This window comes from Tyto alba, unplaced genomic scaffold (genome assembly GCF_018691265.1).
Source record: "Tyto alba isolate M040663 unplaced genomic scaffold, T.alba_DEE_v4.0 Super-Scaffold_27, whole genome shotgun sequence".
Classification (NCBI taxonomy): domain Eukaryota; kingdom Metazoa; phylum Chordata; class Aves; order Strigiformes; family Tytonidae; genus Tyto; species Tyto alba.
Genome location: NW_024881301.1, coordinates 14771333 through 14784283, shown reverse-complemented (window position 1 = coordinate 14784283; position 12951 = coordinate 14771333). Strand labels below are relative to the sequence as shown.

General features: G+C 38.3%; 1 protein-coding gene across 3 annotated transcripts; it reads right to left on the bottom strand.

The window, feature by feature from the left end:
- Positions 1–338: 338 nt before the first annotated feature.
- Positions 339–4278, bottom strand: MC5R (melanocortin 5 receptor). Of its 3 annotated transcripts, none has more exons than XM_009966700.3 (3): positions 4229–4278; positions 4030–4144; positions 339–3192 (listed from the first exon to the last, which is right to left on the bottom strand). In XM_009966700.3, exon 3 carries the CDS (start codon positions 3108–3110, stop codon positions 2133–2135), a length of 978 nt encoding a protein of 325 aa, XP_009965002.1. In that variant the 5' UTR covers positions 3111–3192; positions 4030–4144; positions 4229–4278; the 3' UTR covers positions 339–2132. The 3 variants fall into 3 exon arrangements, with proteins under 3 accessions (XP_009965002.1, XP_032866474.1, XP_032866473.1); XM_033010583.2 differs by having other exon boundaries at positions 4038–4144; positions 4229–4240; XM_033010582.2 differs by having other exon boundaries at positions 4038–4252.
- Positions 4279–12951: the final 8673 nt, after the last annotated feature.

The following is a 12951-nucleotide window of genomic DNA, read 5'->3' as shown; positions in this document are numbered from 1 at the left end:
ATAGTGCAAACAGCCTTTTTTGCAGTAACTGTTCTATCTAGTGAGTTCTTGAAAATACTTTCATTTCCCCCTTAAGCTGGTTTAGCTCCCCACCTGTAAGGCTTATAATGAGGTTGTGATGCTGTCACCTAGAGGAACATAGGTATGAATACAAATACATTTTATTAGTCTGTAGCTCTCTTTCAGAATATGTTCCTTAATAGAGCATCTGTTTAAATTGAGACATGAAAGCCTGTAATGCAATATTCCCTCTGTGAATAATCTATAAGGTTTAGCGGACACGTTACATAACAGATAATAGTGGGGTTTCCAGCAATCCAGTTTAATAGTTTCTTCATATATCTGCTTAAACATCAAATAAACTTCCAACAAAAAAGGTAATGTACAATTCAAGAAAATACCCAAAGCTATTACAGTTTTGGCTTCCTCTTTATCAATTTGCAATTATGTACAAGACTGTCTTATTTGCAATACCTAGTGAAGATTTAATGATTTATTTACATCAGCTGGTGCCTTTCACTATGCAATTGAAGTGTCTCCTTTTGTTATTTACATTCATAGCAGCAAGAGCCCACTCTTAGGTGCCATTTATGGATAGGGTTAAGAGGTGGACTTAAACAAGCCAAGATTCTCAGTACCAACCACAAACATACCTTTGAAATCCTGTTTTCAGATATAGCTGAAAGAAAATTCCAGCGCCCAGTGCACTGATATAACCATTATATTTACAGTCCACATAATAAGGTGTCTCCACTCAAAATAACATCCCCACTCATGTCAGAGAGAGATATGTGTGAGCTGGAGGCAGTATATATTTTAAGGTGCAGCAGACAAAATATATAACTCTGATGCTAAAGATGTACCCTACTTATCCTGCCAGAGACCTCCAAAGGAAATGAAGACACAAAGTATGCTATATTTCTAAATGTGTGGACAAGAATCTTTTACAATTCTTCTTACACAAGAGATTCAATTGGGAGGGGAAAAAAAAATATAATTTTATCATAATACGCAATCTGTTTCATAGAATGACAGAATAATTTGAGCTGGAAGGGACCTGTGGATATCATCTATCCATAATCATTCAAAACAAGGCCAACTTCTAAGCTAGAGTCAGATTTCAACTCAGAGAAGATTGTTCAGGGCTGTGTCAGTCAAGTTCTGAATATCTCCAAGGATAGTGATTGTATAACCACTGGGCACCTGTTCCTATGTTTGACCACCCCTGTGGTAAAAAAATTTTCCTAACACCTGATAAGAATTTCCACATTGGAGGTATAACCTAAAGCCCACTGAATCAATCATAGTTCTTCCACTGACCATGACAGTCTTAGAGCATCCCTAAACCACAACACAAGGGATATTCTTTCCACTTTTCAGGCATTACATGACCTTAAATGTACCCTTTATTTCCCTAGCCCTGGTGAATAAAGAAAACAGACAAACAGAATCAGATCAGTCTTCATATTCAGCCTTAAAATTCACCTATGGTATATCTTACCCCACAGTGACAAGAGGACATATAGTCAGATATAAAAAAATACTGTATTCAACCTGGCAAATCTCATGGTAACACTGTCCTCTTACATAATACATATTTTAAGACAGTAGCAGTCATGACTGGAATACAAGACTGCTGATATGTGCATATATATTAGTCCTAACTGTTGAGCAAGGTGTGTGAACCCTGATAATTTGAGCTACTTCTCTGGTTTATTGTCTTCAGAAGGAAATAGTAAAAAAACTGTTAATTCTGAGCATCAAAATAAACCATGCTATATCTAGAGAGACAAAGAATACAATGAGAAACACTGAGACACTGATGGGCTCATTAGCATGGCAGGTCACACTTGTTGCAATCCTCTTATAAGATCCAGTCTTCAACAGGGTAAATGATATTCAAAATATTCTTTCTCCCCATAATACAGATGCATTGAGTAGCTCCTACCACCCATGTGAGAGGTGTGTGGAGGGAACGAAAGGTAAAATCACGTATTAAAAAATGCTTTCTGATTGCCGTAGAAATCATGATAGCTGATTGGAGAAAGATATTCCATAAACACTTCAGCAGAATTACAAGATGCAGCGAGATGTTGCATTTACATTCTCTTCCCTGGTATGGTTTTATTTTCTTAATACTTGTTTGATAATCCACAGACCATTCTCAGGCTATAGCAACAAATTATCTCTTTGAAGGTCTTCCTCATTTCCTGGCTACGAAAGGCATAGATCAAGGGATCAATCACTGAGTTGCACATAATGAGAATGAGGTACATGTTGAAGTGAGACATGAAGCAAACACAGTAGAGGTTTTGAGGGCAGGATATCATCAGTATGAGATGAAGGAAGAATGGAGCCCAGCAAACAATGAAGATGCCAAGAAGCATAGTCAGAGTGATAGCTCCTTTCATGCTGGTTCTTTGATGGACAGAGTTGTACCCAGGCAAAGCAGCTATTTTCTTCACATGAGTACGAGCCAGAAGGAACATATGGATGTACAGTGAGACCATGAGGAACAACATGGTAAAAAACATAGTGATGAGACAAATGATCACATAAGTTGATTCATAATAAAGAATGAAGATAATCCCACAGCCTGTACAAAAGGTCCAGATGCATGCAATAATAAGACCTGATCTTTTCACTGTCATGATGTTGTGATAACGCAGGGCATAGAAGATAGTGACATATCTGTCTACTGCTATAGCCAGCAAACTGCACATGGAAGCCACCACAGATATGCAGATCATTGAATCAAAGACATTGTCTATATGACGGACAAAGGCATCTTCCATAATTATGTGTCTATTGTTTATTAAGTATATTGTTATGGTTTCCCAAGCATTAGACACACTAACCAGCATGTCAGCCACTGCTAAACTGCAAACAAAAAAATACATGGGTGAGTGCAAGTTCTTGTTCTTAACTATTGCACATATAACTAAGATATTTTCAAGGAGGCTTACAATGCCCAGAGTTAGGAACACCTCAGCTGCAATAACTACTTGCTCACATGGCGATGACTTGCTCTTGACAGTAGGCACAGTAAAGTTGCTAACAAAGGCACTCAGGTTTAGTTCAGAAACATACAGTTGAGAGGACATGTTCATTTCTGCGACCAAACACGTTCTGTTCTTTCTGAGGGACTTGCCAAGGAGCAGGCTAAATGCATTTTCCAAAAGGCAGAAGACCCTGCCAAAAAAAAAAAAATAAAGCATGATGAGAACAGGCAGAAGTTGACAAAACAAATATCACCCATTTCCATTTAATCTGGCTTGTACACATCCTGCCTTTTCTACACCATATTCTTCTACTGATTCTAAATTAACCTCCAATTGGCTCAGAGTTTTTCTACCCATCCTTACTGGGAAATTAAAATCACAAATTAACAAAGAGATTAATGCACACTTCCTTCAGAGTTTTGTTTATTGTATTCAGTCCCCCAGAAGTGAGAACAATGTCCTGGAAATTCTGCTGAACACCAACCAACAATTCTCAAAGTCTCAATTCTCAGATCCCAGAAATGCAGAATATAACATTGGGTTTGGCAGAACCTGGTCACTTGAATACAATATATAGAAGTTTGAATTATTGCCACAACTAAGAATTGAACATTTTCAGTAAAATATTTAAATGCTTTCCTGACCTTTGTACTTCCTAAGTTCATACGAACTGTGTCATAAGCAGCTTATCTGTGAAATACTAACATGCTCACTTAAGAGCATAGTAACAAACATCTAACCAAGGCAAATCCATACCTTTCAGGATACACTAAGGATGCAGAAACATTATGGGTGGAATTCTGTCATAAAAATAATTTGTATATTCCAGATTGTGAGTATTTTATTCAGTGTTCTTTTGTTAATGACAGTATTCAGGACAAGTTTTAAGCCATCGGATTCTTAATAAGGGGAACATTTAAAACTGATTGTCAGTGACTTGTTGCAAATAAAATTCAAATCATAACAAGATAAATAATTTTCAGTTTTTAAAAATAACCTTTTATTTGCAATCAAGAATTAACTGTACCTATTTACCAGAGCTGCTCCTTCAGCTGCTCTTCCTCTTCATCGCCTACAACCTTTCCTCCAGAGAGCAGAAGTTTCAGCCCCCCTCCTCTCCCGACATCTGGGGCTAGGGAGTCCTTGGAGGGAATAGATGACAAAAGTAGAGGAAAAGGAATTAGTAAATCCATACAGTCAAGACTAACCACGTATAAATTACTTACTGTGCAACTGCCTTTTTATAGACTCCAAGCAATACTGACTTCAGTACTCAAACTGTGGCTCCTCCTCCCCTTCTTTCCCATCTGAACTTCTCTTTTCGCAGATTTTGTTAGCAAACGCTTGGGTTTTTACCACCATCTAGTGGTCTTCTCCTGTCTTTCTAACTGAACAGTGATTCTGATCTAAAATTCATTACAAGCTTTTCATAATATTAAAGGGGAAAATGCATTAGGCATGCTCCTTTCCAAAAACGTTCCCGTTTTGTTTTCTCTTCTGTTGTTAGTACTCACTGACAATAAGTTCATATTGCAATAGTACTCCAAAAGAGTTGAGAGCAGAAGATTGGTATTGAAGTGGGAGGCTTATTACTGTTATAAATATTTGTCTCGTACTCACAGTTATAATTTTGCAAGAATAAGAACCACATCATTAAAAATCTCAGAGAACATACAGCCAAGCTCAACACATCACCAATAGGAGATACAACTCAAGTAATTTTTGTGAAAAAAAAAAGTAGAAAAAAATAAATAGTTGTGTTCTAGTCCCCTTGATAGAATAGAGATTTCAATGCAGACGTGGAAGGAGTATCACAGTGCATTATGTCAGGAGCCAGGGCTTCCCGAGATGGATGTGAATTCCTCCAGGTTTTACGTGGTCTAAGAGCAGGTAAACTCAGCACTCAGTATTACAATGGCTGAAGTCCTTCTGTGGGTCCAGCAGTCAGACAGCTGATGCCCATTCTGGGCCTTACCCAAAAGGTGGCAAAATCAGTACAAGTCATTTCTTTAGCAAATGGTCTCTACTCCTGTGCACAGAGGAATGCAAAGCACACACCTTCCTGACTGGCAAAAGCCCTTTATGTTATCCACTAACCAGCCTGTCAAATATCATGCAGGATTTGAAGTTAACTTGAGATAAAACATCTCTGCTGCTCCAAATCACCACCTTTCCCCCCAATTAAGCGATTGGGGTTTTTTCATGGTATGTAACAGCTTCAAATACTTATGCATTTTTCTTAAAGAATTGCCACAAACAAACACAAACTATTGCTGTATCCTGTGCTATTTTTGTGTTCTCAGTGTTCAGATAGAGTTTATCGTTATAATGCAGCAAAATCTGTATTTCTAACTATTATACTCCACAGAAGCTTCCTCTATTGTTACTACTAGCTTCACTCAAGGGATGCTGAAAGACCTGGGCCATGTTCTTATGTACAGTCCCTGCACCAAAGGAGACACTGAAAAGCATTCTTTATTCATCTGAGTAAAATGGCTCCTCTAGCACTATGCAACTGTAGTCCGGAGATGAACTCTGCATGTCCCTTCTCCCCACTACTGGAAAGAGAATTTATATTATCACAAACTAGGGGTAGAAAACTATGCTCAAGTGCAGGTGTTAGGTCTGAGCAGACATTGCCATCTAGTGAAGAGTAACACCCCACACTGTATCTCATCCGTTTGTGTGACAAATCTGAGCTCAAGGTTCTTTGCTATGCCCAAAAGAAAATAATAGAGGATGCCCATTTGCAGTTCCCTTTCTGTTCTTTAATGTAAAGTATGTTTTAGTTCTCCTAGGTTATCTTTAGTTATCTTACTTTAGTTATCTTTGGTTATTTTTTGCATAGTTTTTGATTTTCCCATTGCAGACCCTGGAAATCATATACCTAAAAGTAAAATTTTACTTCTTTCAGTGTTCTGATATCTATCAAGAACTGTGCAGACCTTGTGCTCTTTCCACTTCCAATTATTTCTCTTTCAGTATCCTATCTTTTTTGTTTATTATACACTCTTTTTAAATTCTGTTCATCATCTCATTTACAAATTCCTCTGTATGTTCAGTTCAATAAAGTTCTTTGCAGCCCAGCTTAGCTGCCTTTACAAAAGTTCTCACTGTACCTGGTAGGACTCAGTAGACCAGCTGACTACAAGAAATAAATCACACATCAGACTGGATGGTTTGGCTGTTATCCCTTAGAGCATTACCAGCTCTCTTGCATATAAATTATGAATCAGCCTTTGGATTATTCTTCTACAAGCCAGACATTGCAGGCATAAACCCTGGTAGAAGTGTCTGTGCTAGACAAAGAAACTTTGAACTTTGTTATTTACAAAGTTTGCAGAAAAATTATCTGCCTGAAAACTGGGGTAGTGATATAGATGTAGCTTGTTTATGTTAGGGGACAAAATGAAAGAAAAAACTTTATTTTTTTCTCATAAAAAAAAAAGAGAGTTTTATTTTTATGTTGTTGCAGCAAGCAGCTATAAGCATTATAGTTTGACAAGCAAGTAACTGAAGGGACACCCAGTTAGCAGTGGGTTGAGGCATGCCGATGAGTTATAAGGATCTTAAGTAAAGGGGTACGGGAGCAGATCTTTGAGTTCTCTTGGGAAGAATCTAAGAGTGGCTTCACCTTCCAGCCAGAGGACTCCTGATTGAACAGGTCTGTTTTTCAGATATTCGTGATCTTGGTGTTTGCCTGGCACTCAGTGTTTTCCAGGGCCACAAAGATCATATCTGGTCTTCCAGAGTGTGCAAACAGTACTTCATGCATTGCAAAGCCTGTGTTGATATTGAGCCATTGGGCTGTACTGACACAGCACAGGACCTGACCTCTTCAGTGCACAGAGTGGGTACCCTGAGGAACACACCGAAGCCCCTGTCTCTTCTCAAACTACCATTTTCTTTCCACTGATGGAAAGAGGAAAATAGATTGGAGCGGGGGGCCATACACTGAGGATCCTGGATCTGGAGTTCTTGGGAGTGCTCCTGAGGTCCATGGTCATCCCCAAACAGATTCTAAAACATACCTTTAGGAAAAGATGTTTTGTTCTGTACTTCATGTATCATCTTATCTGGTGTAAGGAAAATGCTAACTGCTTAAAGTCCCTATGCCACTGAACTTACCAAAGGTTTGGTTTGGACTCCAGGACAAAAAGATTTAAAGTGCCCCAGAAAGACATCAGTGAACATAAGAAAGAAGTAAAATATGATTCTAGCAGAGAAAGAGACATCAGGGCCTGGTTTTGTCCCATGCCATTTCTTTCCATTGTGAAGCAGTGGGAGAGGGCAGAAAACCACTCCAGCCATAAATCTGCCTCTCAGGCTTCATCAGTGACCGGAGTGGGAGCTGTGACAGCATCCCTCACAAAAACCCAGACCCTGCCTGCCACCAGCAACACCAGTGATCACACGAAATCTTCCCTTTGTCCAGCACATCCGCTGGAACAGAAGAGGCCGCAACTACCCTGACCCATAAGCCAAATTACATCATGTTAAAACCAGCTGGAAATTGCATGCTGCCTTCTTGACAGCAAGATACTGATTTTATCAATGAATGCATAAATGAGGCCAATGGTGCAACATGCCCCCAAAGAAGTTTCTGTAAGAACTTATTACGCTCGGATACCTTCTGGCGGTAAACTGTATTAATCTTAACAGGTTCAGAGAAGAGTTTTACTGACAGTAATACAAATCTACCCAACTTGTCTAGTGTTAATACATTGAAGCAATTTAATTCCAGTGTCCTTCTGTAGCTATTTTTATTGATTTACTTGATAAAAATACATTTGTCCTCCACAACATAGCTTTGGATCGGTGATCTTGGACTATTTACGAAATATCTCTTCTGCTTGATCCTCTCAGACTGTTTTAAGAGATAACCCATGGATCACCAAAAGTGAAGATCATGGCCTTCTCTGCATTTGAATCACATAACAAATGTTTTCTAACTTCTCACACTGAGAAAACTATTTCTGTTGACCTCTGTGCCAAGTAGCTTTGACTGAGCCTCATGAAGGTCCCCACTGTTACCTCCCCAGCATTACCATCCAGTTATCCTTTAATAAAGACAGGCAATTAATTGAGATAAAAAGTAAAAGGCATCAGTACTTCCTATCCTTAAATAAGAGAGCTGGATGAAGTGGTGATAAAACCTCAGTGGTTCAATCCCCTCCCCTGTCCAGAGGATGGCTGAAAAACTAAAAGTTAGGTTTTGCAGTGAGCAGTGGTGTAGTGAATACATTCTTCTACATCATGACTCTAATCTTCAAATCAACACTTGAATGTTTTTTGCATGAAGAATCACAGAAAAGCAAAACTGAAAAAAGTCATCAAAATATCACATAAACTGTGCCCTATCAAAGGGTAGGATCAGTCATATTTAATATGACGGCACTAGCACTTCCAATCATCACTCCTTTCATCTGAGTCCTTTAAAATGGTTTGAGATAAGTTCTGGCTGCTCTCAGTTAGTACCTATCAGTGGTGCTTCTCACATCAGAGTAGAAAGCTGAGAAAGATGCAATATGGTATAAAAAGCAATTTAGAAAGACATATCCTAATAACCTAAACTGGATGATGTCATAACTAGCCCCCTAAACTGTAAAAGGGTAATAAGAGGTTTAGTAACCATCATTGTTATATGTCTTCTAATGGGAGCCAAGTCCAGTAATGAATGATCCCCTAACATTTTGTTAAAGTATGGGTCAGCAGTGCAGACCTGGTGAATTATACAGCAGTGCCAGCTGCAGACTCCACAAAGCACAGATGACCAGTGAAAGACTGTAGAAACTTTCTGACAGAAAGTAGGGGTAATTCAATAATGGACAAACAGACTGGAAAAGAAAACAAAAAAAAACAAAACACTTCTCAGGTTCTTACTAGACACTACTTTCTACAAGAGAAAGTATTTCTTGCTAGACCACAGAGAAAATTTAATACGTCTTTATCCATTATATAAATATAAGAATATAAATTATTAACACTGCTACTTTAATTACATATTGTAAGACATTTCATGTCTCATTTCTGCAAGCTTATCTTGCAGCATGGCAAAGGCAAACATTAAGAGCATATTGTTCATTTGTTTCATAAAATGCTTGTGCATAAGAAACTTTTTTATATAATGCTGCTAATTTGTTGTGCAGTTCTGCTCCTCAGTGAGACTTTGACGTTTGAACGTTTTAACTTTGTTAGAGCGATCACAGGCAACTCAGCGAAAGCTGATGTATGATACCCATCCTTCAGTTTATTATATTCTAATATTGAGCAGAAAAGTACTAGATATTACTTAGAATAGAATAGAATAGAATAGAATAGAACAGAATATAGACTAGACTAGACTAGACTAGACTAGACTAGACTAGACTAGGAATAGAATAGAAAGAATAGAATAGAATAGAATAGAATAGAATAGAATAGAATAGAATAGAATAGAATAGAATAGAATAGAATAGAATAGAATAGAATAGAATAGAATAGAATAGAATAGAATAGAATAGAATAGAATAGAATAGAATAGTTCAATTGGGAGGGACCTACAATGATCATCTATTCCATCTGCCAATTCACATTCACCATTCCCCGTTTTTCTAGCCCAGTTTGTCACACCAATGCTAGGCACATATTAGCTGCCAGGTGGACCTTCCAGTCACCCATGTACTAATAGATATTCACAAGTAGTTTATTCTGCAGTGGGAACTATTGCAGGTCTGCTGTAACATCTGTTCCCAGCAAGAACCAGATGACTTCATTCATACTCTTCTTGACAGGATCTAAGAAGAAGTAGCCCAGCCTAAGACTCATTTTGTTTCGGTCAGGACCAACATGGGGAGCTCTGATTTTTTAACAGGCCTACACTGTGATGACAGCCTACCAACTATTTCCCTTGGCTCAAGAAACAGAGGTCTCCTTTTGATGGCGAAGGCCTTTTAAAGGACGTCTTTGAGCAGGATAGCCACACATCCACTGTCTCATCCTCACCACTAGCACATGGAACAGACATTGAATCTTAAACATTCCCAGTCTAATCAGAAACACAGGCACCATTCTTCTGCCCTAGAGTAAAGTTTCACACATTCTCAAAATACAGACCATTTCTAAAATTCAGGCTTTGCTTTTCTGCTCTCTACCCTCATGGTCCAGCTCTGGCTTGTCTTGCAGCTTAACTCCACAGTTCCTTAACTTTCATAACAGTTGTGAGCTCCCTGGTTTAGAGTTTGCATCTTCCTCATGAAACAAATGTGATCAAATTTGTGTACAACCAGGCACTGCACAGAGTGTCTGAGAACATCATTGCATTTACATTAACAGATAAAAACCAAGAGCTTACAGACCACTAGCAAACAGCAAACCCTCTAAACCCAGTTCACTGCACTTAGGTCATCCTTCCCTTGGAGTCGCCTGCATGTCCATTTGAGTATAAAGAGCCATGTATCCCTCAGAGTAAAAAAATTCTGGTTTCTGAGGTTTTATAAACTTCTGGTCTAAAGAGATCCCCTGAACAGATGCTTACTTCACTCTTCCCTCCTGTCACATGAACACGGGAGTATGGCATGAAACCTCTCCTGGAAACATTGCATTCCCCATCCCGGGCTGCCTGCTTGGTTTGAGCAGAGTCCTGACAACTCAGTGTCTCTCCATCCTGTGTTATCTCAGTAGCCCAGCGTTGGTGTTTTAGCCCAGCATGGGTATGGAAAGATGACAAAGAAGCTGAAGGACAGCCTCAAGAAGATGTACAGTGAGAATAATCATTAATTCAATGTACCCACAAAGAGACATTGCCACTCACACAAAATTGCAGATGCAGCAATGTGTGCACATAGTTCCTGTCTAGGCAAGTGCAAATGTCTCTGATTCAATACATAAGATAATTAAACATAGATATACATGCTACTCAGGCAAATTTCAATAATGTTATGACATAAATATCAACATTTCTCTATTTAGTAGTAACTTTCAGCACTAATCTAACATCTCTGCATTGATCTACAAGCTTTTTCCTCACTTTCTGTTAATGTTGGTAAAAAATTCAGTTACTTCCTATTTAATGAGGTGTCTAAATGCACCAGAAATGAGAATTAAATAATAACCATTTAGTTCAGAACTTATTTTTTTCCAAGCCCTTACTACACTACTTTTTCTGAGCTTCCTTGCAACACAAGTTTGTAATGTACAGTATCTTTTTTTAATGTCAGGATGGCTTTTTAATCACTATATTCTGAAAGGAAAAATAAGCAACATTATTTCAGGAGTAGGAATTACTTCTCTCCTAGCACTCACCTGCTAAGGAGTGAAAATGTGGAGTATTGTTATGGCTGAAACCAAAGATGTCAAAATTAAAAAGGAAAATTATGCTAGCTAGAAACAAACAGATCTGCAGAAAGGAAAGAAGCCCAGTATCATGTCTGAACCCAGAACAGTGTCTTCCATACTGAAGTAACCGGTGCATTCAGTTGTACCAGTGAGAACTTAAATCAGTTTACACTAAAGCATTGTCCTCAATGGCAAGCTGTTTGCTAACATACAAAAATCAAGTGACTCTCATACATCACCCAGATTCAGGCCATTCAAAATTTCATCACCATTAATCCCTCACAAAAGCAGGCACTATGTGCCAGTATTAAAAATGAAGCAGAACCTGAGAAAATTCTTGTCATACTGATTTGGTGAGGCTGCCAATAAGCTGCAGCTTTCTGGCTTTCCTGGGTTTACAAAGTGCCCGGTTATAAAAGAAGACCACAAAAAAAAAAAAAAAAAAACACAGAAAACTCAGTACATGGGTTAATCATTAGGCTAAGAGGGATGGCAGATTTGTCTCCAAGAAATCAGTTGCTGTTGGATCAACTGAAAAATCAATTTCTGCAAGAACTAAACTAGATTATGACATGGTTTCTCAATTGAATTACATTTCTTCATGCCATCTCTAATTGCTAATATATAAAAATAAAAAATTGCTTGGCATCTACAATCTTTTTTACTTCCTCTTGCTGAGCTCCTCAATTATTGCATCATGGAGGTCAATACTGGCTAAATATCACAGCCCACAAAGGTGTGAAAAGTTGCATCTTCGAAAAAGTGACTTTCATGCTTATTAAAGATGCTGAATGCTTAAAATGCACCTCAAACTCTATGGTTAGTTGAAAACTGCAGTTGAAATATTTCCATTTGGGGAATGAAAGACAGACACTTTAAACTTCTGGGGGAAAAAATTGAAGCTTCAATCTTAAGGAAAAATCAAACTGAATTTTTCCTGTGAATACGTATTTGAGTTACCAGCCTTTACGTTCTCCAGGGCTGACCGGCAGAAAACTGGAGGAAAGATGTAATTGTGTAGACCTTACAAAAGAACAACACCATGATAGGAGTTCCTGTTCCATATGTCTATATGTCACATCAGTGGAGCAGCAGTTTGATACCACAAAACCACCATGGCCCTCTTAGTTCCAGTGACTACACTTATACTCCTTGTACTCTCCCGCGGACATATAAAGCCACTACCAATGCTGTTACAGAAGTTTAAACAGCAATGATTGAACTCATTAGTATAACTCCATTAATGTCAGTATTGTCACACAGCTACAGAACATGGCTCTGATTCACAAAACCGAGTATATTTTTGTTGATGCATCCTGGTCTGTCAATGACTAGCTGATATGATATATTCCCTGAAAGCCAGCAGAGAACGACTAATAGGTCTGAACACCTACTTAGGAATGCACAAAGGAGTAACAAAGAATTAACTTTGGCTTCAGGGAAAGTAGTAGCAGGGTAGTCAGCTTATATATATGCAAATATATTTTATTCAATAGAAGAGGACAAACAAGTTAATCCAAAGTTTCAAATCAATTAGAAGAATCAGGACAAAGAGAAATTGCAAGTCTCCTGACTTTTCTCCAGAGAATAAATTTGCAGACAGAGCAAGTCCACAGGTTCTTATTCAAAGAAT

Excerpts from the sequence above, each read along its gene's own strand:
- MC5R (XM_033010582.2), bottom strand. The coding sequence starts at position 4,195 with ATGGATTTACTAATTCCTTTTCCTCTACTTTTGTCATCTATTCCCTCC. Across the intron at positions 3,193-4,037 it reads CAGCTGAAGGAGCAGCTCTG|GGTCTTCTGCCTTTTGGAAA; the intron begins GTAAATAGGTAC and ends TTTTTTTGGCAG.